General features: G+C 38.3%; 3 protein-coding genes across 9 annotated transcripts; 1 reads left to right on the plus strand and 2 right to left on the minus strand.

Moving 5' to 3' along the window:
- Positions 1–37: 37 nt before the first annotated feature.
- gnsa (glucosamine (N-acetyl)-6-sulfatase a) lies at positions 38–4,758 on the minus strand. The gene is made up of 15 exons (XM_020926396.2): positions 4,445–4,758; positions 4,130–4,189; positions 3,824–4,030; positions 3,513–3,578; positions 3,332–3,430; positions 3,092–3,259; positions 2,920–3,002; positions 2,454–2,572; positions 2,260–2,363; positions 2,074–2,175; positions 1,879–1,989; positions 1,689–1,799; positions 1,295–1,455; positions 1,116–1,187; positions 38–1,017 (listed from the first exon to the last, which is right to left on the minus strand). Exons 1-15 carry the CDS (start codon positions 4,607–4,609, stop codon positions 990–992), a joined length of 1,656 nt encoding a protein of 551 aa, XP_020782055.1. The 5' UTR covers positions 4,610–4,758; the 3' UTR covers positions 38–989.
- Positions 4,749–14,651, plus strand: tbc1d30 (TBC1 domain family, member 30). Of its 3 annotated transcripts, none has more exons than XM_055153966.1 (15): positions 4,749–5,710; positions 6,738–6,902; positions 9,863–9,924; positions 10,022–10,087; positions 10,185–10,310; positions 10,502–10,687; positions 10,794–10,863; positions 10,933–11,031; positions 11,109–11,277; positions 11,350–11,455; positions 11,536–11,642; positions 11,740–11,879; positions 12,268–12,441; positions 12,547–12,624; positions 13,010–14,651. In XM_055153966.1, the coding sequence occupies exons 1-15, from the start codon at positions 5,221–5,223 to the stop codon at positions 14,011–14,013; spliced, it is 3,042 nt and encodes a 1,013-aa protein (XP_055009941.1). In that variant the 5' UTR covers positions 4,749–5,220; the 3' UTR covers positions 14,014–14,651. The 3 variants fall into 3 exon arrangements, with proteins under 3 accessions (XP_055009941.1, XP_055009940.1, XP_055009942.1); XM_055153965.1 differs by having other exon boundaries at positions 12,238–12,441; positions 13,010–14,649; XM_055153967.1 differs by lacking the exon at positions 12,547–12,624 and having other exon boundaries at positions 4,750–5,710; positions 12,238–12,441; positions 13,010–14,649.
- Positions 14,652–14,749: 98 nt separating this feature from the next.
- prkcq (protein kinase C, theta) lies at positions 14,750–26,896 on the minus strand. 5 transcript variants are annotated; one of them, XM_055153969.1, is made up of 18 exons: positions 26,821–26,896; positions 23,066–23,321; positions 20,814–21,082; positions 20,575–20,635; positions 19,960–20,140; positions 19,855–19,886; positions 19,679–19,764; positions 19,143–19,272; positions 18,643–18,752; positions 18,436–18,565; positions 18,197–18,360; positions 17,864–18,037; positions 17,460–17,551; positions 17,292–17,354; positions 17,064–17,202; positions 16,463–16,651; positions 15,612–15,740; positions 14,750–15,504 (listed from the first exon to the last, which is right to left on the minus strand). In XM_055153969.1, the coding sequence occupies exons 2-18, from the start codon at positions 23,181–23,183 to the stop codon at positions 15,349–15,351; spliced, it is 2,223 nt and encodes a 740-aa protein (XP_055009944.1). In that variant the 5' UTR covers positions 23,184–23,321; positions 26,821–26,896; the 3' UTR covers positions 14,750–15,348. The 5 variants fall into 5 exon arrangements, with proteins under 5 accessions (XP_055009944.1, XP_055009946.1, XP_055009945.1 ...); XM_055153971.1 differs by lacking the exon at positions 26,821–26,896 and adding an exon at positions 24,101–24,253 and having other exon boundaries at positions 18,197–18,357; positions 20,883–21,082; XM_055153970.1 differs by lacking the exon at positions 26,821–26,896 and adding an exon at positions 24,101–24,253 and having other exon boundaries at positions 18,197–18,357.
- Positions 26,897–26,976: the final 80 nt, after the last annotated feature.

Here is a 26,976-nt window from a genome sequence, read left to right on the forward strand (position 1 = left end):
GCAAAACGGCCTCAGATGCTCTTGCTCACTGACACACTGTAATTCACAATAACTTTATTTGGACAAAAACACAAGCCAAAATTACTTTACACCCAAACAATAAAAATGGAATGTCAAAACAACAAAGCAGTTCTGACAAAAAGTGCTTCAGTAAAATGTGACCAGTCTTAATTTTAAGATGGAGACTGTACTAGTGTTTTGGAATCTGAGAAAATTAAAACATCACAGCAAAGAAATAACAGTGTTTAAAATGTCCAGTCAGTTCATTTGTAACATGCACAACAGAGATGCATTGTCCAATCAGCCATAACAGCCACACTTGATTCACAAGCAATACTGTTATCTTGAAGGTTATCAAAAAGGAAGATTTACATTTAAACAATCTTCAGTTACGTTGCAGTCTCTAAGACACAAAAACAATGTGGCTAAGTTGTTAGTCTGCACAGATTGTGTTTAAAATATAGTTAAATAAAGTGTACAAATAACACAATCTCACAAATGTCAAAGAAATGCAGTGACGATGTTTCTTAATGTCCCCAAGATCAGAGGCTTTACCACAACATAACTGGGTCCAATCAAATCTTGTACAAAATACAAGTTTAAGAAATGTTTTTAAACCCACATTATCAGCCAGAATTTGACTTTATTTAAAAAAAAAAAAAAAAAAAAAAAGTCACATCTTAAAATAATCATAAACGTTTTAGTTAAGTAACTATAACCTTGTATACTGCAGTATTGCATTGCATGTAATAATAAATAATAAAATGACCATAAGAAAATTTGCAACTATAGGCACCCTGTGATCAAATAAGTGACAATAAATATCAAAAAGGCCTTGCACTTGACTCATTAAAAATAAAAAAGGTATAAAATATTTAGGAGTGGACTAAAAATGTATGGTTTAGCAAAATGCACAAATAACTCAAAATACTGTGCATTTTCTTTTGAGCTTCTTTGTTCGTTCTTCAGATATGATTTTACCCAGTCCCTTATACATCCAGTATTTGGGAACATGGTCTTGGGGCAAAACAAGGCAGTAACAACAAGGAAGAGATTAGTAAAGCAGTCAAAACTTCCTCTGTGATGCCGTCCTCCTTTTCTTTCACCACACTTACTTGATTTTCTGTCTCAGCCTAGTATGCTGCCAACTACGGTTAATAAACATCTGCCTGGGATCAAATTTATACCTGGAGGAGAAAAAAGGAACATCAACATACATCCACATGTAGTTAAAGCGATTAGATAGTGACCATGTAATATGCACTGAATGTGGAGTGAAATGTAGAAAACAAACCTTGGGTCATAAACACCGGGTGTCCGACATGACTGCCCCGAACAGGACTGCAGTATCATCAGCCGGCGGTTCATCTTTTCCAGAACTTCTTGTTCAATACTCCTTGCAACGTTTGTCAATTGGAAAGGATCTGCTGTCATGTTGTAGACTTCAACAAACACCTAAAGGAAAGCTCAAATAAGTGTTAAGTAGTAAGAGCAATATAGCTTTAATCTGTGCCTAAGACACAATCACGCATTCACTCATTGGCAAGTTTGGTAAAGTGTCTTGCCCAATTACACTTCAGTTTACACTGGGCCTTGCCCTGGGTGATCAAAGGTTTGTGCATTCAGCCACTATCACTACTAGGTTTAACTGCTACTTTCAAACACAATAAAATGCCGGCTGAACATACCTCATTATCATCAAACTCACAGTACTGCAGATTGGCAGATGGGGCAACAGTGCGTACACAAGCATAGGTGTTATTGTAAGAGTCTTCACATACACAATCTGGGAAACACTCCTACAAGTATAAATGAAATAATAATTTTTCATTTTTAGCTAATAATCTATTTTTCTCTTGTTCATTCACTGTTCCATACCGAGACTCCTGGACCCAGCAGAGGGCAAGCAGGATCGGACACATTGCTTCCTTCTCCTTCATATTCCACCAGGATGTCTGTTCTCCAGCTGCTGCTGTTTATCAAACCCTCCTGATGGATAGAGTCACAAAGATCGCAAATGCTAAGAGGGACAGAGAGCAAAAGTCTACGTGTATTGTTTCAATAGGATCTTACCATTACTGGCAGGAAAGACATGCCATCCATCTGCGTCTTGCTTACATTATAACCAGCAATGTCCAGCATGGTTGGACCGAGGTCGACGTTAGCCACCAGCATCTAATTTTTTAATAAATGGAAATATGAAAGAGGAATCAGTAAATTACAAACACCTTCATCAGTACAATAATACTTATGGCATACCTGACTCGTCTGGTTTGGCTTAATATTTGGGCCTCTGACCATAAGAGGAACTCTGATATCAAAGTCATAAAGCTGTCGCTTATCCAAAGGGAGGGAGAATTGACCTGGGAGAGGTAAAATTTTAATGTAATGTTATTACTTTTTCTTTTTTTTTTTTAAACTTCATCAGACGTGTGCATTATTTAATTTCAGACCTGTGTGATAACCATTGTCAGATGTAAAGAAGACATAGGTGTTGTCCAGTTCACCTCTGACTTCCAATTGTCTTACTACTTTTTCTACTAGGTCATCCACTGACAGGAGTGTGGTCCACCTAAAGCCAAAATAATGGTAAAGCTTGTGCACTATGTAACTTTTGTAGAGTAGGGTCTGCCACCTGCTTTTCTCTACAGACATGTCACTGCCTTGCCTAGAATGTTTAGTGTGGGATTCGACTATCTTGTATTTATTTAGAGGCGGTGTATTTATTTCTTAAATATCTTCACAAATCTGACCAGTAACTTGGCCCGGCAGAGTCAGCCTTGAATATAGATACATTTAATCCAAGCAAACATTCTAGGCAAAGCAATAATGTCTCAATAGAAATAAGCAGGTGGTGTACTCTCCACCCAAAAAGTTACATGGTGCAACTTTAAATATATATAAGAAATTAAAACCGACCGTCTTCTGAAAGCATCATCCAAAAACTGGATTGAGGAGTTGCTCATTGGAGTTTTTGCTTGTCTAATTAACCAGTGCTTGTCCTGAATAAGCAAATTGGGGGAAATTATGTTGAAGTGACCTCAAGCATCAGTGACATTTGGAAGTTAATCTATTATGCATTCCACAGTACCTTTCCATGAATGTTGAAGTTTGGACCTCTGGGCGCTTTGGTTGTGTTGAATTTGTCCTGATACTGAGGGGCTGCAGTCCAAGGAGAATGAGGAGCAGGCACTGACACCATCATGAAGAATGGCTGGTAGTTTGATTTATACAGTAAAAAGTCTAGAGACTGGTTGGCCTAATAAAGAATAATAAATTAAGTGACAGACTGTATGTGGTAAACGTAAAATATGCTTTACAAATCACTCACCAATACATCTGTCAGGTAGTCTTTGTTATAGTCGGACCCATGTTTTTGAGCTTTTCCATTCACAGACAGGGTGTAGTTGTAGTATTTAGAGTTCTTTTCCTGAAATTGAGTGTGTCATCACAAATGTGAAAGAGGCTCATTGATTATTTATAGAATACAGGAGATAAATTAGAGATCGTACCAGCCCGACCCAGTAGTTCCAACCAGGGGGCACGTGTTCCACCCCTCCTGCCTCCGAATGTCCATACTGAAGTAAAACAAACAATGCAAATGCATTGTAAAAAAAACTAATCCCAAATGAATTAAAACTAGCTAGGGCTGTAGGCCTTTACACATTTGGTCACATAATTGAACAGTGGTTAGTCAAATAAAATATTCAATGTCAATTTTAGAGTTTAATCTTTATTTTCTTGAATAATTGTTTACTAGTACTTCTAGTTCTTATAGTTTTTGCATGAACTGGTTGACTAAAGAAAATTAAAGAAGATTCACCTGGTTCAGATATTTCCCTGCAAAGAAGGTCTGGTAGCCAGCAAAAGTCTTGAGTAATGCAGGGAATGTGTGACTCTCTTCAGTCTTCTGCCATGCTACGCTGCTGCAGTTGCCCTCCAGCGTGTTGTTGATGACATGGTGGTTATGTGGATATTTACCCGTGAGAATACTAGCTCGACTTGGGCAGCACAGTGGGCTGGCAACAAACTGAAAATAAACAGAGGGCAAGCAGAAGTAAAAGAAATGGAAGATGTAGACATAAAGTGGTACTTCACTAGCAAAGAAAAAATTATTTATAGTACTCACAGCATTACTGAATGAAATACCAGCATCTCCAATGAGCTTTTTTGTCTTAATTAATGGGGTCTGAAATAGCACAACAAATATATATATTATTTTTTAATATATAATATATACTTATGGTGTAAAAGGTGTCAGCTGTTTGTTGATATATTGATATATATATACCACATGTCACTGGAGAAAGCATTGGAGAAAAACGTTTGTCATGCTTAAAAGATGTGTTTATGTTCCAAGAATGTGAAGTCAGTTCTTTCACAAATATAGCAATCATTTGACACAAAAATCAACTCCCAACCCCAGTTTTTCTATAATATTTACCAGTCCTCCGTTGGAGATGTCCAGGTCATCTGTAAGAATTAAAACAATGTTTGGTTTGTGGTAGGATTTAGCAGACTCCCTGCTGCTGCAGATGAAGCTGCTAAAAGTGACGCAGATCAGCAGACAGTTTATTAGGCTCCGTAATCCACCGCGTAGAGGGGCCATTTCACAAAATAAATCATGAAATGTCGAGGCGTTCCTGCCTCCTCTCTCACCCCGAAGCGTATAACATGGTATATACAGTTCTTTCTGGCGTAATCTCAAATCTCGCCTGTGTTTGCTCCCACTTCCTTTTTACTGGTCATGTGCCACTCGGCTACGGAAGCCGAAATCACATTTAAACAAACGCTTAAACTTCGGGACCTCTCACACTAACATATTTACTTTTTGGTGTGATTTTTATTTGGATGCTAATATGTTACTGTTTCTACTTTTTTCATTAACTGAATTAAGCAAAACAGGTTGTAGTTGTATTTAGCTCGATGCCATGAGTTTATTTACCAGACGCACTCGTGCACCTGTGGCAGGACAGGAGCGAGAAGTTTTGGCCTGTCCCATTATTCATAGCCACAGGGGGCAGGACGAGAACTCCCAAACCTTCCCAGGGAAGAAAGAGAAGCGGTCGGGACTGTTCTCACCTATTAGAGGCTAATGGAGTGCTCCAGGAACTCTATCCTTTTCGAAACACAAAAACTTTTGCCATTTGTCATATTGATGAAAAGTAGCCGATTCAGAGCATCAATGAAAGTTTAACGATGTAGTGTATATTCAGGAGAATGGCGTCAAAGGGAAAATTAGATAAGACGGAACTTTTGGAAGTTGACATATGTGACGACAGCGGCTTGTGTTTTGAAGAAAGCGGGTTTGTTAACTCTCCTTGCGCGTCTCGGGATGTCTTTGAAGATTTTCAGCAGTGGACAGGCCCCACCAGCTTTTCCAGTAACACCTCAGCAATCCAAGAACAGCAGAAAGTCCTACCGGGAGCAGCGTCTGGCAATGCCCGACCTGAGACCAGCGGCAGTGACTGTGACGGCGAGGGACCCGAGATAAGCGGCGCTTCGCGGGCGTCCATAGTGGACTGTCTGCTGGTGGAGTTGTATGACACGTACAGTGGAGGCAGTAGGAGACAGGACAGCTGGGACAGCTCCACGGAGGCATCCGGCTCTGAGGCATTCATGTGCCGCAGCAACCCCGCGTCCAGCCTCCTGCAGGAGCTCCAGGAGAAACACACCAGGAGACACCAGAGGAACTACTTGGCCCAAAAAGGTGAGGTCTTATGGTCTTATGGGGATACACTGATGGCATTAGTCAGGACTAGCCCACATATGTTATATATCTGATTATTTTCTAACTACACTTAGGACAAATTAAATACGTGGTAGGCTACTCAGTTTCCTGGGAACCTTCAGTGGCATGCTTTATTGTTCAGTGACTGTTCGTGTGTCAGTGCCTTTGAGTCCCACTGCAAACATTGCAGACTGTGGTGTGTTTGTCCTTATGTGAGGCTTGGTTAGGTTAAACAAAGAATAGTGACAGATAGATCAGGGCCAGTGGCATAGTTTCACAAGTTCCTGGTGTGTACAAAGAAACAAAGAAGACAATGAGTACATGTATTGAATAATTTGTTTTCTCACAATTTAAATATAGAACAAACATACTTGGAAAAAAATTGATGGGTTCAAATTATACATATTGGGATTAACAAGTATTTTTTACAACATTGTATGTTTTTAATGTTTTAATAATTTTTCCAATATAAATAATAAAATACTATATTAACACACTATATCTAGTGCATGGAATTTTTAGGGCCTTGGTAAATGGTCACATTTTTCTATAGCGCTTTTCCACCTTCAAGGCACTCAAAGCGCTTTACAACAAGGAACCACTCACCCATTCACACACACATTCACACACCAGTGTACACAGACACTGTGGGCAAGGTGGGTTAAGTGTCTTGCCCAAGGACACAACGACAGCATTCATCTGTGGGAGCTGGAATCACACCAGCCAACCTATGGGTCAGTGGATCTGACCACTCAACCTGTGATGTATATGTCGAGAGCTGAACCGCCAACCTTCAGATCAGTGGGCGAATGCTCTACCAACTGAGCTACTGCTGCCCCCAGGCCTTCACATTGAAAATACATAAGGTGTTTTAAAAAGAGAGATAGACCCTTTTAGCTCCCTTGGGTCCATATGCTCCTTCTATTGCTATGACATATAGTGTTGTTTGAAAATGTAATTCAATCAAATCTTACCAACAAAATATAATGTTGATTCTTACTTGCAGACCTGGAAGAATTGCGGTCTATGATTCAGGAGGTGAAGTACCGCAGCAGTCTGCAGTCAGCCAAACTCATCCGGCAGTTGAAGAGGAGAGACCGACTCTGCCACAAACTGCAGAAAAACTATGACATCATCACAGCATGTCTTCAGGCTGTGTCTCAGAAGCGACGTAAGAAAATATGTACACTCAGGAGTTCATGTAAAGAATCTTAAAATTATTTGATGTTTTGTGTTTGCACTATGGAATATAAAGCCACAGAAAAGGTATAGAAGTGTCTGGAATTCTCTCAGTGAATATAGCTCTATAGATGCCATTGTCAAAATCTTTACCAGATATTGGTAACATCCTTTGTATTCTACACATGCAAAGTAATCAAACAATGAATCTGAAAGTTCTCTGAATCTGAAATAATCTCAAATAGACAGAGGTGTGCAGACAATTTGATTTTATATGTCTCCTTTAAAGAAAACTATAAGAAATGCACTCAATTGCCATGGTCATTATGTATGATGCCTTCACAAGTTTTCAAGTTCATACCAGTTGGCTGATAAACTGTATTTTTTGTTTGATGACAGTGTCAAATTCTGGAAGACTGCTGTCTGGTCAAATGAGACAACAAAAATTATTGTTATTGTCAAATGGCACTGTGCATCACTAATACGACACCATTCCAAAAATGAGGTTTGTCAAGGGGAACATCATAGTGTGAGAATGTTCACAAACACAAGAAATTCAAATTTTTGTTTAAGAGAAACAAAAATCCAGCTGTTAGAAATGACCCAAGCAAACACCAAATCTGATTCAATTAAAAACTTTTTTAATTGGAGGAATAGGCCAAAAATATGCAAAAGCAATGCGTGTATCCAGTTTCTTAATTCTCAGTGGGGGGGTCCTGCAGCAAGGGGTCTATTACAAAACTTCTATTACATGATTAAAAAAAAAAAACATTAATAATAATTTATTGACTTCTATTGTTTTATGTATATACATCTGTGGATTACTTATAGGTTGTTACTAATATCTGTTGGAAAACTTTTGATTGGACTTCTGACTGGACTTTTGATTTGTTACATGATATCGTGTGTCTTTGTTTTTTCTGGGTGCTCTGGTTTGTTTCCTCTACCACTTGTACAACATGTACAATATCGGTTCCCCTCTGGGGCCATGACTCCCAAAGCTCAGTGGCTCAGTGGGGCTTTCCTGGTTAAATAAAGGTGAATGAAATATCATGGGCACTTAAATAGGCAACAGTGCAAATTCATATGATCTCTTTGTTTTAGTGAAGGGACACATGCAGTATGCAACATAAGTTGTATTTTGTTTGGTTCTAATTTGCTGACCTGTATTTTTTTTAAGAATTTAAAAGGTGTTTTTATTGGATCCTGGTGTTTGGGTTTACATAATTTCATTATTTCAACATTTAGGGCTGTACATTATAAGGCAGGCCACTCATAGCATTTGCGTTCTGGGTTAAGTCAGAGCGACCCGTCCTCTCTGAAGCATTACCTCATCTTTCTTCAACCTTCCCCTGCATCCCTCGCACTGGCTCCGCCTCCTGTGACGCCAGGCCGGGGGAGGTGTGCAGCATCAGCACCATCCTTCACAGACACCTCACAAGATTTTTTGGCATCTCTTTTTGGCTGTTTCTATTATTTACTGTCAACTATGAAGACAAGAAGGTGAACCTGTCTGATGTTGATAGGAAGAGGAAGCTCTGCCGTTTTTGTGTCCATGATACAATAACCGAAAGAATCCAAGACCGTGGCCCGCTCGATCGACTGTGTTGTGTGGGAGCAATAAGGAACCATGAGCGCACAGAGACCGTCTTCCTGATTTCAGGCTATTGCCAAACACGGCTGCATTGAGGACGCGAGAAGGATGAGGTGATTGTACGAGCTGAACTCAACTAGATCCCCGATGAGGCAGGAGCGTCTGTCTACAGCCGGCAGAAGGCCGAGGGTGGGCGTCAAGAGCCGGCAGCACAGCCCGGGAGGAGTCGGTAATATCATTAGCAGCGTTCTCAAGAAGCGCAATGGGATATCCCGGAGTGCACCACGACTGCTCTGCACCTTGGAGCCAGGTGATGCTGCATTAGGCTACATCATGTGTCATAACCTAGGCATGTCGCTCAGCATCATTTACTGGGTTTTGAAGCTTTACGTGACTTATTAAGCTTTGTTTAACCAACGTTGATTAATTTGGATGAATGGGATCCAAATACCATTTAGTCTGTGCAGCTTCGTTTTTCAAAAACATTCGTGAAGACATAAGCTACTGACTTCACGTTGTAACACCATCTTTTTACTTGCCCTGTGTGTATGGGCACAGGTTCACACTGACCTGTGGGGGCAGTGGGAGGGTTTTCCGTGGTAATCCTTTGCTGTAGGTGAAAAGCGCTGTACACGGAAGAATGGCGCACGGCAGTACGACTGAAGGGGGCCACACAGGTTACGCATTTGTTTTAATTAGATTTATTTAGTTATATGCTAGGGCATATTCGACCGTGAGATCGACTGTAACCTACTTTTAAAAGTGCGGACGCCGTGAGATAGCGACATAGGGCTGCTAGGCTAGTTCCAGCCTTGAGCTAAAGCTCCCTCTTGACTTCAGATTATTATTTCTTTTAATTTCCGTTTGGTCCTGCGAAGGATTTACAGTGTTGAGCATTTGCTCAAATGCACGCAAAACTTAAGGCCTGTTTTGTGTGTCAAAGCCAAAGCGATTTCCAGTTTCAGTGATTGAGATGGGCTTCAGCACCACGCGAGAAAGGACAGCGACTGTAGTCCGCCAGAGCTGATTAGGGGACTCTTTCCGGGAGGTCCAAACTCTGGCACGTAAATCCAGGTTGTTGTGTGTGCCCTGATGTTTTATTACGGGTATACTTCAGACCAATTAAATTTGTCTGCAACCTTTAGTTTATGTTGTCTTGACAAAGTCAAATTATCTTTGTATATAATTAGTTTGTTGTTTGTATTTAGTTTTATTTATTTTTTTATTTAGATTTTGAAACTGTACTAGAAAAATAACCTCATTTACATAACAATCATTTTGTTTGTAAATATTCAGAGTGAAAAGACTACTGGATAGGACTACATTTTGACTATTAATCTCTGTATATCCAATTTCAGGTGTTGACACAAGGCTGAAGTTCACCATTGAACCATCCATTGGGAAGAATGGATTTCAGCAGGTGAATGAATAGGAAATATAACTTTTAATGAAATAAAACTATATGCTTCTCATGCAATCAGATTTTACATTTTTTTGAAATATTTTTTGTCACTCAGTGGTACGATGCCCTTAAATCAGTGGCAAGGCTCCCCACTGGAATACCAAAAGAGTGGAGGAAAAGGGTAAGAGATGTCTTTCTAAACCACAATAAGAAATGATCACATCACAATGTTACTAAAATTAGTATTCAGATCATAATTACTTTTCCTGTTTTTGCAGGTTTGGCTCACATTGGCTGACCAGTACCTCCACTCCATATCTATTGACTGGGAGAAGACTCTACGCTTTGCTTTCAATGAGCGCAGTAACCCAGATGATGACTCACTCGGCATTCAGATTGTCAAGGTAACTTCGAGGAGCATGTATCAAGAAACCCACTTACACCCACCACCAAGCCTAATAAATTCTTTATTATTATTCTTTCGATTTTAGTACTGGAATGTTTTTTTTTTCTCATACTAGATTTTATTTCCTAACAAGCCTGCTTATTATAGCCTTTTTATTTGAGTAAATCAAACATGTTTCCTCTCTGGCAGGATCTTCACAGGACTGGATGCAGTTCTTACTGTGGCCAGGAGGGGGAGCAGGACAGGGTGGTACTGAAGAGGGTCCTGCTGGCATATGCTCGGTGGAATAAAAAAGTGGGCTACTGTCAGGGCTTTAATGTACTGGCAGCTCTCATCCTTGAAGTAACAGAGGGCAGTGAAAGTGATGCCCTTAAGGTACACTTGTGGGGCCTATGTGAATCCTCTGAGTATAATATTAAATAAATAAACAAATCTTTTGTTTTTAATTCAAAAGAATAAAATATGTATTGTATTTTTAAAGGTAATGATCTACCTAATTGACAAAGTTTTGCCAGAAAGTTATTTTGCCAACAATCTGCGGGCATTATCAGGTAATAAATGTGTATACTAACATGATATTATGTTAGGCTATTATGTCCTCATCAATCCTTTTTCTTCAGTGGACATGGCGGTGTTCAGAGATTTACTGCGCTTAAAGTTGCCAAGACTGTCCCAACACCTCCACCATCTACAAAAAACTGCCAACAAAGAAGCTGGAGGTATAGATTGGTGTACATTCTTCCTATTTTAGACATTCAACAAAGATTTTCGTCAACAATAATCTAATTGTTTTTAGGCAGCTATGAACCCCCACTTACCAATGTCTTCACTATGCAATGGTTCTTGACCATGTTCGCAACCTGTTTGCCGGCTCCTACTGTGCTAAAGATTTGGGATTCAGTCTTCTTTGAAGGCTCAGAAGTGCTGTTTCGAGTTGCACTTGCCATCTGGGAACGACTGGGAGAGTGAGTGAACCACAAAATATAGATACATTTTTACCTAAATATTGTCTACTGACTATGTTATAATGTGTACAGGAGGATAGAGTATTGTCAGACTGCAGATGACTTTTACAGCACAATGGGTTGTCTAACTCAAGAGATGCTAGAACATAACCTCATTGACCCGGCAGATCTCATGCACGTAAGGAGAACAAACTTTTAAGACATTTTATAAACTCAAGTAAAAATATTCAATGCGTTTCTGATTTAATATATTTTCAGGAAGTTTACTCCATGGCAGTGTTTCCCTTTCCACAACTAGCTGAGTTAAGAGAGAAATACACCTACAATATTACACCATTCCCTACCTCAGTTAAATCAAATGGCAGGTCCGTCCAAAGACTAACAAAGGCACCTTCTTGCCAGTAGTGCATATTTTTTCATCTTTATTCTCATGAAATATCTAATATGCCTGTTGCTTGTTAGTGGTGGTCTAGGCAGCTGGGAGAGTGATGATGATGCAGATATGGATGATGAAGATGCTATGGTGACAGCGCTCGGTTGTTTGGGGCCACTAGGCGGACTGCTGGCTCCGGAGCTACAGAGATACCAGAAACATCTCAAGGGTCAGTGTGTTAACAAATGTATTCAATTTAATTTGCTTCAGCCCAGGAAAGTAGCCAAGTGGGGCAAACTGCTACTCCAAATCTTTGAAGCCCAGACAAATTTGAACTAAAATCCTCTGTAGGTCTTCCTATATAAAAGAAGTTGTATCACACTCACTAATCTTTTAAAGCCCATTACTGTGTAGCTTCGTACTGCTTTTTAACATTTCTTTTGGGTGTAATTGTATCATAGGTTATAGACCAACAGTAATACGATACATGGACTATGCTTGTTGTATTGCTGCTTTGGGAGAGCTTTAAAGTTGATGCTTGTTGTTTCAAAATATTAAATATATTTGATCATATCTTCTTACTTCAGACCAAAGAGCTGAGCATGGTAATATTGCAGAATTGAGTCCTGGAGCAGTTGGAGGGACCGGACCCAGCCGCTCTGAGCATCAAGCAGCTATCAACACCATGATGATGGAGAGGATGAGCACTGACATCTATGCCCTCAAAAAGCAATATGCCCGAATTAAGAAGAGGCAGCAGCAACAGTCTATGCAACTCTGCATCCGAACAGGTAAGTCAACTATTATTGTATACTTGCAGTTTTGACTAGCTATAAGTGATGGTTGAGATCCACTTCATTAAGTTATGACATTTCACAATAATGCTTGACTGTTAGGATGTGTACCTGAAATGGCCACAAGTCCAGGGATTCTTCAGGATCATCAACGCAAGAAAGAGAAAGATGAAACTGATGGTATAGGGTTTAAAAATCACGATTGGGTGAATCTGGTGTTGCCTTTTCTTGGTGAATAAAAGGAAGCATAGATTGAGAAATTACACAGACACACATTTTCTAATAAATTGATTGATAATCTGGGCTTTGATTTTATTCACACAGGAATGAATATGAAACAAAGGTCTTGTGTGATTTCTTCTGCATGTTGGGGGTTTGCTCTTGTTTGTGTTTTGACTAACTCTGCTTGTTGACTCCTCTTCTAACAAGTTAATGCAGTGTTAAGTTTAACAGTGTCTACATTTACTGATATTGTCCATTGTTCTTTTAATTCTCTCTTACTTGAGACTCCAGCCTATTAAACATTTAACCAAACTTTTCATACTGATTTGTTTATATCTTTCAGATAAGTGTCCTGCTACTCGTGTTACAACCTCTCAGCTTAACAGCTCGACTGTCATCAACCACCTTCTTTTGGGTCGTAAACCAAAAGCCTTAAGACCCTCCTCCACACTGCCCGGGCCCAGAGCTGGTACTCCCTATTCCCAGGGATCTCCGTCCAGGCAGCGCTGCAGCTCATTCTCTACCAGGAGCTCCCCCTGGCGTGACCATGTTCGGATGCACCGAAGGAATATAGCCAGAGCCCGGGCTCAGCTGGGTTTTGAAGACTCTGAGGAAAAGGAGGATGAGGAAGAAGAGGTAGTAAATGGTAAAGCAGTTACAAAAGAAAATGAGTTGGAGGAGAGAGTTGTTAACGAGACTGAAAGTGACAGGTCAGATTGTCTTTCTCCAAACCTGTCAGTCACAGGATCTGTGTGTGGGGATTCTGTACAAGCTGAGGATGAGGTAGATGTAGCAGAAGTAGAGGACATTGTGGTGCAGCTACACACTTTAGACCTCAAAGATGAATCTGCAAATAAAAGTGATCCACACCCTGAGACACAAGAGAAGAACTTAAGCCAAGTAATGAACACAGATTCTGACAGGACCTATCTATCTTCACCTCCTGTCTCTCCTCCCTGTAGCCCATCGCCAGCTTCTTCTACTCCAGTAGACCCTCCGTCATGCTCCTCTCTCAAATCCTCATCTTCAGTCAATGGTCTGTCTTCTGTGGCCACCCCTGCACCCACCAGCTTCTACCAGACCCCCTGCCCCTCTACACCTGCTTCACTTTCTGCGTCTTCTTCATCCATGTCCTCTTCTCCCTCTGCTCCTTCATTTGCTACAATTTCCACTCCTAAGCAGCCAGCCTTCTCGCCTTTTCCCTGTGTAAAGCAGCCAAGGAAATCTGCAGCTGCCAGAAACCTTGGTCTCTATGGGCCCACTGCCAAAACACCAACTGTACACTTCCCCCAAATGAGCCGTAATTTCAATCGGTGTGGCACTGCTGCAGCCACCGGGAGGCGCTAAAATACTGTATTACCTTTCCCTCTAAACATTAGTAAATCTTTTTCACCATGTTGCCTGCTGCAGATACAGTATACACGCATTTTCTATTTATACGGGCAACATTTTTCTTGACTTAAATTGGAACAATGTATTTCTTTCCTCTTACTTGGTGCTGTTTAAAGCGTAGTGCTCCAGCCATAAATACAGTAGTTTTACTGTTCCCTTTGCATATGCTTTGTAACACATAGTACATCACATTTCAGCTGGGACCTGCACTATTATACCAGTTTATTCATGCAAGCAACAGTGATAATCAAGCACTTAAAGGGACATGTCTGTTTGAATACATTATTTATGAAATATCTTAGTTCTGTATTCCAAAATGAAGTTAATACATCACTTACTACTTTGTACAGTGAAATTAATGTTCAAAGGGAATACATACAGCTTCTATACACCATTGTCATTTCCGAATGTAGTTCTGCATATTGGATATAGATTTATTTATTAAGATCAAGATATATTGTGCTAGATGCTTCTGCACTGGTCTCATAACTTTTGTTTTATTTTCTTTTTTTCGTTTGGCATATCATCAAAATGAAAGTCTTCTCTACATTTTTGTTTGAGGTTACATTAAGAGTGAATCAATCATAATCAAAAATAAATAAGTATTACCGGAAAACCTAACCTGTGCTCTGAATTTGTTAAAATACAGAAAATATGTGTTGTCTGCTACATTTGAAGTATTAAATGTTAGTAGTAGAAAAAAATATTTATTGGGCACAATTCACAATACCAATAAAAAAACATAACCATTAAGCTGTTCTCAGTAACAACAAAAGATTCAAGTATAATGCATTTGTGCATCTGCCATATTATGTCTAAAATATTTTTATTTACAGTAAAATATATTTTGATGGATGTTTGCACAAAAAGATGAGGTATGTAAATTTATGATAAAATCTAAGGATGCAGAACAAGGATTACACAGAATACTGTACAACAGCATGATAAATATTTGATGTTGTCTTGAGGCACATTTGTTACAAACAAAAACAAAATGAAAACAAACAGAATACCTTATTATCATCAACAAAACAATGCGTATTGTACATGTACCATATGGTAGTATATTGTTACATTTTTTATTTGGGGAGTTACCTTGAGGCAGAGTCAAAACATATTCATGTAGTCACCTAAACAAGTACACTGAATCAATGTTCAAACAGATTTGTCTGTTGCGTCTATAAAACAGTACCTTAAAAATGTGTACCAAAGTCCAGTATTTGTCTCAGTTACAGTTTGACAGAGTATCTTTAAAATGGAGGATCACGATTGAAGAGGTTTCACTCAACATCAGCCAGTGATATGGGCCATAGTTGGATTGACAAAAGAGAAGTTCTGGAACATTGTCTGGTCCACACTGTTGATGAGTGTCCGATCAGCGCAGGACAACCTCGGCTTCTCGTTGATAAACTCTTTGTCAAAGTTACTACAGTCACTAGGCGATGACTGTAGAAGAGGAGGAAAGAATATTTAAATTATATAACATATTATAATTTTGAGTGATATTATTTGAAAACACAGTGTTAAAATACAAGTTAAAATATAAAACTTACTATGGTTGGCTTGAAAGGAGGAGAGACCTGTCGTTGTTCCATTGCCTTCCAGTTGATGGCACTAAAGAAATTGTGCCGCCTAATATCATCTTTGACGCCAAGACGCTCCTCTGGCTCCCGCACAAACAGCTGCACCACAAATTAATAAGAATATTGTAAAGAATACTGTAAACATTTTAATTGTAATACAAACAAAATACAACAAACACTGTTAACACTGAACATGTACCAGTCAATCATAACCATGTGCAATTATTTTTAAGTCTATTTTTAAATTATTTTAAGCTATTATTTATTATCTGTGTTACCTTTTCCTGCTGTTCTGAAATTGTGCGTTGCAACACTGGAATTTCCCCACTGTGGGACTAATAAAGGCATATCTTATCTTAAATATGAAGTTAAAGATGTTCATCATTTCTTTGATATAGTGTTTACACTTATTGAAAAATGATACCACTAGATTTAAAAGTGCACAATGTAATTTTTTGGTGGAAGGTTTTTCTGGAATAGTCCGCAGTATGGTGTTATAAATCTTCTTGGGTACAAGCAGGTGACTCAGCTCCACCAGGCTGCTCTGTAATACCATACAGCTGATCTTTCGGGGTAAAGCAATAACATTGTCATAGAGAAGCACTGGATCCTTTAGCAAAAAGTGACATGGAGCACCTATAGGCTAATGATTTCAATTTGTGTCCTGATTACTCTTTTAACTCACATTTGTATTAAGAATTCTGTGCCATTTCCATAAGCATCTGGTTAATTAATCAGAAAAAAGATGGGCACCTTGAGTCTTTGTTATTGTTTTTGCAGTTTTTTTTTTTTTTTTGTTTGTTTACATTGCTGTGTCTGACCTTGACAAGGATGTCCTTGGAGTCCTTGGTGAGCCAGCGTGGATAAACTGGGTTATCTGTTCTTATGGACTGAAAGAGCTCCTCTTCATCACGGCCATGAAACGGAGACTGACCAATTAACATCTCATACAGGAGCACCCCAAACGACCACCAATCCACTGAGATGTTGTACTTCTGACCCAGCAAAATCTGACAAACAGACAAGACATACCGTTGGAAAAAATTAAGACACCTGAAACTATTTTTATGGTAACTTTTTAGATGGAGTTTCTGCCAATAGCTTGTCTCAAGGGAGAATATTGTTTACCTGGAATGTTCCGTGGCATGGCTCTTACTTTGAGTGTGTCATCCCTTCCCAGATCTGACATGTAACTTAGCTTGGCAGCATATGTCTCCATGGAGATAGATAAGTTTAATGCAAGGGAACATTCCAGGTACAGCAATAACATTTTCATGAGTCAAGCAGGTAGCTGACCCTTCATCAGAAACATTACATAATGCTCCTTTAAATAAGAATAAAAACTTTGGAGCCCAATTAACCCAAAGTAAGGACTGTCAATGTAATGCATGGTGTCTTGTGTTATGCTGTAGTTTCGGTCACCTCTGGAGCGATGTAGTCTGGAGTACCACAAAATGTAGCAGTCCTTGAATCCTCAAGCATGTTTTCCTTACACATGCCAAAGTCTGCTATCTTTATATGTCCTTCAGAGTCTAGAAGCACATTATCCAACTTCAGATCCCTATACACAGAGGAGCACATATGAGTTAAAATTAGACACAGCCATTGTCTATCTGCTCTGTATCAATTACAGTTTCACAGAGATTGTACCTGTAAATAATGCCTTTAGAGTGGAGAAACTGTAGCCCACAGACAATCTCAGCTCCATAAAATCTGCAAAAAAATACAAAGAAAAGACTGCATTAAGTACACAAGTACCAAAAATCTTCAATACAATGCAATAACTTTTTAGACAAGTTGAGTTTAATAAATACATACGTAGATCTGTACAAGTCAAATTTGTGGCAGCTTTGGATGTGGAACATAAGATCTCCTCCATTTAGATACTCCATGACAAAGAACAGGTTCTCCTGTTAACACGTATTGACATATTAAACATGAAAAGTGAAGTAAAAAAGATATGGTTGTTTGTTATTTGAAGTTCAACTTCTCTGTCAGCATAAATAAAAAACAGGGAAAAACGTGTTTGTGGAGCCATTCCAAAACAAATAATGATAAGGTTCAACATGTGTAGATTATAAATTTGGATATTTCTTTTCATATCAGTTGTTTGCATAGTTCTATATGTACCATCTGACATTTCCAAAGTCTAGAACACAGGACTGACCCATTGATGTCTTTTTAAATAAATCTAATATAATCATCATTTTTTGTAATCTTACTTTGGTCTGAAAGGTACAGTAGAGGTGTGTGAGGAATGGATTTTCCCAGGCTAAAGATAGGACCCTCCTCTCCACCATGGTGCACTCCACATCATCATCCATTAGTACCACGTCTTTTTTAAGAGCCTTCACAGCGAAGAACTGCCCATTTCTCTTCAGCTCTGCTAAAAACACCTGCAGATAACAATAACACAACACTTAGTCTGTACTGCGTGCCCACAAAACCTGTTGCTTCAGTAATTCATAAGACTACCAGTGAGCATACCAAATGTACCTGTATTATTTGACCTGGAATAAAACTGCAGAAATATAATAATATAATAACTCAACTACCTTGCCAAAACTCCCCTTCCCCAGCATCTTGTGCAGGACAAAGTCATCAATGTTGAATTTGGTGTGATGATCTTTCCTGGGGACAGCATAGAGTGGCTCCTCGTGTTCCTCTTTTGTGGGTGCAGGGCCAATGGGTCCCTCCCAAGAAACACCCTGCTGCTCTGCTGAAAGTAAAATTCGGGGAAATTTTCACAGATTTCTTAAAATGCATGAACTATTTCAGTGAAATTTTTTCTTACGTTTGTTAGGTATAGCAACTGCTGGTAAACCCATAATAATCCCTGATGGAGCTCGGACCACTCCTGGTAGACCAATACCAATGGGACCCTCTCGACTGATGATGTCAGAGTCTTTGGAGGTCTTGGCTTGCTAAAACATCCCAAAACCAAACATATAAAGTATACTGATGATGAAACAGCAAAAATGAGGTTAAAATCAAAAGTTACCTGCTGTTTAGTTTCAATCATGGCCAGTGCTTCAGCCATTAGTTTCTGGTTGACCCCACAGAGGTTGGCTACTTTCCTCTGACATTTATGGTGGACATTCATACTGCATTCTACAAAAGAGACCAATTTACACAAAATGTCCAATTAAGGGGTGAGAAAAAAAATGACTGTAAATGATATTTTGAGATAAAATTAAATTAACGATCAATACTGTGCCAAATATTTATAGACATTTTGTAATCAATTTAGTCATATTGATTAAAAAGGGTTGGTAAGCACATGTATTAAAACTGTACATGATATTAGAGTTTTGGCTTGCTTTGAAAATGTATTATTTATTAAAATGTGTCAACATAATGACAAGTCTTTATGATTTCATGACTAAAAATATTACAGAAGTGTTGCCTCTGTGTAGTATAATGACACTCTCTTAAACTCCTCACTGTTTTAAAGTTTGATCATGTTTTTAAAATGTAGTGTATGGCAAAGCTCCCTCTCACCCTCACATTTGAGCCCCTGCCTGGCCAGCCCCCACAGCAGCGTGCCACAGTGCTCACAGAAGGTGGGGCTCTTGTAGTTGTACACTTTGAACCTGTGCGGCATGTCAATTTTAAAGCGCTCCTTATGAATCTGTTAAGACATGGATACATTAGTACAGTGTAAATCCCATAACATCACCCCATAACACTTTAGACTGACACATTTTGAACTGAATACATGAGATGGCATGGATTACATTACTTTAGTACTTTACCACTATCATTACCAGCTGTTGAGGTTATAAATAACTTGTCTTTGACATTTGGTGGGATGTCCATGGACGTCCATCTGATTCAATTAAGTTCAAAGATTGAATTTACAGCATCTTACTGTGAAGCTAAAATGTCATCATTGTATAGACCAATATATATTTCTAGTGATAGATTACAAGGCATTGTTGAACAGGAAGTGACATGACACCAGGAGCAGACAAGTGGTCATTTAATTTCATGTATTAGCATAAATGTTCAGAACTATTTGTGAACGTCAAACTTACCATAGTTTCTTTACTATTAATTGCTGAACCAGTGCACTTGGCAATAACTTTGTCAATGCATTTTTTGTGGATTGCTGCATTGCACTCTAAAAGACACAAATAAACTCAGTTAGAAAATAAAGTTATTTTAGGCATAATTTGAACTGCCCACACAAATTTCCACATTTCATACTTACGCCTGCACTGATAGCCTTGCTTATTGAGACCCCTGCAAAGAAAAAAAAAAAGTGTAAATTTGCATTGATGACTAATTTTGTGGTTTGTAATGTGAGATTTCTCACCAGACAAACTCTTTGCAGACGGAGCAGAAGGTAGGCTGGGGGAAGAAGGTGGCACTGAATTCGTGACACTTGACCAAGTGGATTTTGGCCTGTTTGATGGCCCCTCGTCTCTGGTGAAGGGCAAAGAGACCCTCCCGCTCCCGTTCAACATCAGAGTCTCCCTCAGCAACTCCAGCCGCATCTGGAGCAGGTCAAAGGTCATCTGTTATCATTGAACCAATCAGACAAGACCATGCAAAACACTGTGGCTAAAAAGGAGAGGTTTCCATTGAGTTTGCTTTCCCTTAGCGGAACAAAGACATTTCCGTTCAGGTCTGAAGTGTGATTACAGATTTTCACACCTTCATTTTTTGCTCTACAAACACTCCAGTTAAATTGACCACAGTTATTTTATTTTAACTGAGGCTTCAAAGATAACTGAAAGCAAGCTACACATGCACAATGTCTTTGGTCATAAATGGAGAAAAAAAACATCAAAGAAAGAAAGAAAACATACAGGTGGCAAGTAAATCAATAGCAAATCATACACTGTCAAACACACTAACCTTTCACACCTTCCACAGAGAACAGAGATTTATTGGATGTGCACAATGTGACCAAAACTGAACAACTCACCACTTTTTTCCAGAAAGTATCTGGCCTCCATCCGCACCCTTCCCTGTGGCTTCAGTTCCAACTGAGAGAATACAAATAAGTCAGTAAGAGATTCACTGTGAATCATAGGATTTAAATACACATTCTGGGGAACATATGCAAAGAAACAAGACAGGGAGTAAAATGCCATCTATAAAAAGTAACACTAATGGTTGCACTGATTTATGACCCAAAGAGGATTAGTAACTTATATACTTAACGCCATCTGGGGTCTGCAAACAGTATCCATTAGCAGCACACATAGGCCGATCCAGAAACACTGCACTAACCCACATCTCCAGTTTGCCATTCTCCTTCTTGCAGCGTGTGGCCAAAGTGTCCAGAGCGACGGTGGCCTCAGAATTGAGCTCTGCTGTCCGGTCTTTCACCATGACGTGCATGATGCGCCCGCGATGGACATGAGCATCAAATGTGGTGCTCCAAGGAGGATACATGGTGGGCTTCTTCTGTTTGTAGACCTGGCCTTTCTCTGGCAAAAAGAAAATTATATTAATTATTAGAATGAGGACACATAAAAACACATGTGATAGCTGTGGCAATGACAACTTAAAAATGTCTTCAAAAGAATGAATTATTTAGTTAAATAATCCACCAGTTCTCACTTCAGAATCACAATATGTAATGCAATATATCTTTAAGGATTAAAGTCTTAAGCACTAAATAATGGCATCCGGACAACGGCACTGACTTTCTTTTAGCTCTGAAGCCAGTGAAAATAATCTGGTTGAAGATTAGGTGCTCTTTTTATATGACTGTCTTGGTAAAAGTACAGGAAATGCAGTATTACAGAGATTCTGGGACCTCATTACATGTGACATGGGATACATAACATTTTAATTTTACATCTGTCCATATTTCTAGGACATTATATTACCACATTAAAACTTGCTCATAAATGGCAGCTGCTCTTTTCTCCCTAATACCGACTTACATAATGCCCACATGTCTCACTGCTTCAACAATAAAGCCACTAAGCCCTTGACTTCCTCCATCAGACCCTACCAGCTGTTGTCTGCTTTGCTGATCAAAACACTGTTTTGACATGCACACACCAGACCAGAAGCTACAGTATGTGTGCCTATTACCTAATGTTGGTGACCACTGAACAGCATTCACAAGTGAAGAGTGAAACTGTCTAATAGAGCTTAAGGTTTGGAGATGCTCTGACCCAGTTGTCAAGTCATCACAAAGTGCACTAATGACATCCATAGTCATGCTTATAGAAGGTTTCAAACCATACCTTAAAATGGGAACACACAAATGATAAAAATCAGATAAAGTCCCTGGCTTGTTTCAAAGGAAAATATTAATATTGCTGAACACTTTTTCATATAAAAATATTTTCTCTATTAACATTTGCATTTAACTTCAATATTTTTCATAGTATTGTTAAAATAATATTACAACAATAAAACCTTACTATTACCAACAATGTGTCATGCACTATATCTATGGAATTATGTGGTGACATATGCAAAGAAATAGATGTGGCTGGAGTGCTTGCTGGATCACTGCTGAAGTAAAATAACAATCAGGTGCTCTTCGGATATCCTGAGTGGGCAAACTTCTTCCAGTATGTTGTGATATATGTTCTATTTTAATTTACCACAATCTAGACCAAATCATTTTTTTTTCCATCATTGAAAGTTGTCATCATTACTGATTTAGGCTTTGACATCAGTCATTCCTATTAGGAACATGAGTAAGTAAAATGACACCGTGTAGCCCCCTGAGTGCGTAGGACTGTCTTACGCTAAATAATCATGTGGTTTTACAAAAGAGGAAAAGAAACACCAGAAACGTCCTCTTTCCTGCCCTCTGTTTTTAGCACCGTATCACATACTCAAAGTCTCCAGTGGTTAAACAGATATGGATACTCTACAAAAATAACTGTCTGAGTGACATATCAGAATAGATGATATGAAAATCAACTGAATGAGGTTTCTATTATAACTATATAGACATAATGTGTCAGACTTAAAATTAAGATGCAGCCTCTTTCTGATAACATTGGACTTGTCAACACAAATCATTTTACTCTGATACTAAAACTTCCCCCACAGTTGTAATTTACTAATGATAAAGAGTAATTTACAACATGGGTTTCTGGTGTTATATTAAAAGCTTCTAAAAATACACTGAATTTTGATCAGTGTCACACTTATTCAGCAAAATGTCTCTGTCATGTCATTTCCCAAATAAGACGTCACTTTCACTTTAGTCAGAGCGTCTAATAGCTGGTTATCTCAACACTTACACACATGAAAAGCAGCATTCAGTGTACAGTTGTTTTACTTCATTAAAATACAACAAGGAAAGATTTGTCTTAATCTTTAGCACATATAATAATTTCCAACATTTAGTATCCACAATGCAAATGAAAATAATGTATTTTTAAATAAATACACAAATGATGAATACAAATTCATATTCTAAAAAAAAAAAATCCTACCTGTGTCAATGGGCTCTTTCATATAAACGGCACAATATGGGTTGAGCACCTCCTCATGGTAGGCCAGACCAGAGTCGAGCTCAAAGTTCGAAAATCCAATCCTCAGAAAAGGTGACATATCTCCACACGTTATTAACACTGTGCCAATGTTGAACTAAGATGACCTCGAGTTCTTCGCTCAGCAAGCTGTGATTTTTCTTCTTGCAGAAGTCCACAGATGGGTGCGTCCTGGTGCAGATCTGATTCTTCAAATAACCTGCAATAACAGAGAAACATACAGACTTAGTGGAAAACCCTAAATGAGTAACAGTCAAACTCAAAGCATCAGTTAAGCCTGATAGCATCATCATCAGAAGTGGAAGTGTCAAAACTCATTCCCAAAATAGTACAAATATTTTACTTCAATAAAATATTTTTTTTGTTGAAAAGAAAAAAAAAGTAATTGTATTTCTTTGTACTACACTGCAACTTGCAACAGGACTACTGCTACAACTACTTCTCTTACAACTGCAGTTAGCCTTAAACATTTTTCCTGACATTATTATTTACTTTCAAAAACCTATCAAGAAACGATGTTTTGAGTAAGGTTGTCAAAAGTATGTAGTAACTAACTGACACTAAAACAATTCCAAAAAAATATTCATTTAAACAAGTATCAGTCCTAAAAATCACAAAAATACACCTTCCGTGAATAGAAGGATATTATCAGAAACACATAATATTAATAAAACTGCTATTATTTTATGTTGAATAAGACATTGTATTGTCTAAAAATAAATAAACAAACGCTTTTATTACCATTGTGGTATCAAAATTGGTTTAGTAACAAAATCCAGTTACTTAAATAACTTAAGTAATTTAAGTAACTTCAAAACACCAGTTTTGGATGTACACAATAACTTTTTTTTTCTTTGATATAGAGTATATTTCTATAATCAAACAACTCACTGAGCTGAAATTATTGAAAAGAGTAATGAACTGCCACACCTCCTTAGACATTTGCATCAGTGAAAAACCATTACAAGTCCAACTCACCACCAGCAGAATACCAGAGCCCATGCCTCCACCACTTGTCCACAGCAGCTGTTTAAGCACCTATAAAGCAGTACTTCTTGGCCTCCTTTTTTAAACAACAGCTCCTCTAAACCCTGAACACTGCAGCCTGTGACTCTGTGTCGGTCAATGTGATATGTGAACCACCCTCCCTCTGCTGTGTAGGCGCATGTCAGCCTGAATGTGGTGGTGGGCATCTATTCTTGGAGCTGAAATACTAAACTGATCCGTAATATTTGACCGCAGTCATCATGTGGCTTTACAGTAACTTCTGAGGCTCCATTTTATCAAAAGGGAAATAATCACACCATTTAAGGCCGGATAATTTCTAACTGTCAATGATATGCTCAAATTGTTTAAATGAAGTGGTCTACAGAAAATCCTCAGTAAAAAATATTGTATTGAAATCACAGTCTGGATGGTATTAGAAAATCACAAAGACTGCATTTATTTTAGTCCTTTACAAACAACAAATTAACCAGTCATAGAATTTAAAAACAGCAGCAAACTCTGTAGTTTAGACCTCTAATACTGAAATTCATGTAACTGTTATATTCATTTGTCATTGTTCATATTTCAGTCTTTTTTGGTAATCGTTATTACTACTGGACATGTTTAAAATGTCCACTTTGGACCCAATCCAACTATTAAAACCACAAATCTTAATTAATCGTTACCACAATGTTTGTGCAGAGAATAGATTAGACCTCTTATGTATAAAAATTATATATAGGTCTATATATTTGTGAAATTAATGTCAAAAGTCATTTTTATTTTGTTTTTGAAACAAGAAAACAAAATAAACACATAGGCTAACTTCGATAGTAATTATTCAGTTATGATACAAATAAATATATAGTCCTATATACTTTACATATATATATTACCATAATACCTGTAACATTCTGCCTGTTCTTTAACCTTTTCAGAGTTTTGACATCATAAAAAACAGATTTCTAATTTTAATGTTTTATTCACTTTAGTCGTTCTACTACTCCTTCCTCTACAAAGCCAGTGCTTCAAATTCAAATACACTCCACGCTTGTTGCAAGCTGTTTGCAGAGTGACAGAACATCTTCATACCATGCTTCAAAGCTGTAACCACATTTCCTGTCTTTTGGAGAGCCACATTTCCGATACACAGGTGGCATTTAGTAAAAAACTGTAACTAATGTTTCATTTCATTTGTGCAGCTGTACTCAACATACTAAGGGGATTAGTATGTCACAAGGGCCATTGTGGGCTAGATGGTTGGACTTTAAAATACACAGTTGAGATTCTTGAGCTGCACATTGTGAGACCAAACTTTCACAGCAGTTGGTGCAAGCAGCTTTCATTGCAATAGTTGTTTTTTTGTGAGCTAAACTTAAATATTGAGAACAAGCAGGCACACTTTAGATCTACAGTAAGCCCCCATAGCTTAAGTCGATCAGAAAGAGCAAACATACTTTCATGTTTTATAAGCCCAGACTTCATGCTGCCATCTGCGGTGGGATATTTTCTTTGGTGCCACAGGCAGGCACCCAAGGGTGCTTAAATACCACCCCCCTATCATCCCACTCCCACATACACAAGGCCAAGTCAGTACAAGCAGATTCTGACCTTTGGGAGACCTTTGTGTGCCCACCTGACCTTATTATATTAAGCTCAATCAAAGCGATGTTTCTGAAGGAGCCCAGTGTGGTTGGAGTGGTGTCTTTGTTGGTATTGACAGGGCCAGAATAAGTGCCTGACACAAACCTCTTACTGTAGGCGTCTTTTGGAGAGCTCAAAAGTGACACTTGAGCGGTCACTTGCTCAAAGACAGAACAAGATAGAAGACCAAATAGAAGACTAACTCAGCCAAGAGCGACCTTTAAATTATCTGTCAACATAAAAATGTTGACTACAGCAGGCTATGAGAAGTGTAAATGGTAAAATAAATGAATGTCTTGTATTTACACTGTAATGTTTGTTTTTAACCTTGCTGGATATTGAACATTGCTGTAAAATGACCTAAACATCTAATGTTTTTGTATTTGTTGGTAATACTTATATATATGTGTGTATATGTATATATATATGTATATATATGTGTCTGTATATATATATATATATTATATATTATATATATATTAATATATATATATATATATATATATATATATATATTATATATATATATATATATATATATATATATGGTGGTTGACATCGCAATACCAAGCGATGGTAATTCAGGAAAAAAGGAACACGAGAAGCTAGAGAAATACCAGGGGCTCAAGGAAGAGCTGGAGAGAGCCTGGAAAGTAAAGGCATAGTGGTGCCTGTGGTGATCGGAGCACTCGGGGCTGTAACCCCCAAACTGGAAGAGTGGCTACAACAGATACCGGGAAAAACAACGGACATCTCAGTCCAGAAAAGTGCAGTACTGGGAACAGCAAAGATATGCGCAGAACTCTCAAGCTCCCAGGCCTCTGGTAGAGGACCCGATCAATGAGGGTGAGAGAGACCTACCACCGTGGAAGGTGAGAAACACATTTTTATTTTTTTTTATATATAATATATATATATGTGTGTGTGTGTGTGTATATATATATATATATATATATATATATATATATATATATATATATATATATATATATATATATATATATATATATATATATATATATAAACACAGCAATAACATAATTAATCTGAAGAGGACTCATTCTTACCTGGGACAGCCCCCAGATGAACTCTTCATACGCTCCATCCAAACACACCACTGACGGCTCTTTGTAGGGACTCTGCATTTAACCCGGACCTATGGAGCGTTCAGATCAAGTCGGGAAATTTAAAATCATTGCATTGAGGCAAGGGTGAATCATTAA

Source organism: Boleophthalmus pectinirostris, unplaced genomic scaffold, assembly GCF_026225935.1.
Source record: "Boleophthalmus pectinirostris isolate CB_2022bp ecotype Guang Dong unplaced genomic scaffold, ASM2622593v1 HiC_scaffold_18, whole genome shotgun sequence".
NCBI lineage: Eukaryota > Metazoa > Chordata > Actinopteri > Gobiiformes > Gobiidae > Boleophthalmus > Boleophthalmus pectinirostris.

Bases quoted from the DNA above. Each gene is read 5' to 3' on its own strand.
- gnsa (XM_020926396.2), bottom strand. From the start codon at position 4,609: ATGGCCCCTCTACGCGGTGGATTACGGAGCCTAATAAACTGTCTGCTG. The intron at 3,431-3,512 runs GTACGATCTCTA...ACTCAATTTCAG, and splicing joins GGAACTACTGGGTCGGGCTG to GAAAAGAACTCTAAATACTA. The intron at 2,573-2,919 runs GTCGGTTTTAAT...TTTTGGCTTTAG, and splicing joins GATGATGCTTTCAGAAGACG to GTGGACCACACTCCTGTCAG.
- tbc1d30 (XM_055153965.1), top strand. From the start codon at position 5,221: ATGGCGTCAAAGGGAAAATTAGATAAGACGGAACTTTTGGAAGTTGAC. The intron at 6,903-9,862 runs GTAAGAAAATAT...ATCCAATTTCAG, and splicing joins GGCTGTGTCTCAGAAGCGAC to GTGTTGACACAAGGCTGAAG. The intron at 10,088-10,184 runs GTAAGAGATGTC...CTGTTTTTGCAG, and splicing joins CAAAAGAGTGGAGGAAAAGG to GTTTGGCTCACATTGGCTGA.
- prkcq (XM_055153969.1), bottom strand. From the start codon at position 23,183: ATGTCACCTTTTCTGAGGATTGGATTTTCGAACTTTGAGCTCGACTCT. The intron at 20,636-20,813 runs GTTAAGTATATA...GTATTCTCTCAG, and splicing joins GTTTGCAGACCCCAGATGGC to TTGGAACTGAAGCCACAGGG. The intron at 19,887-19,959 runs GTGAGAAATCTC...TTTTCTTTGCAG, and splicing joins GTCTGCAAAGAGTTTGTCTG to GGGTCTCAATAAGCAAGGCT.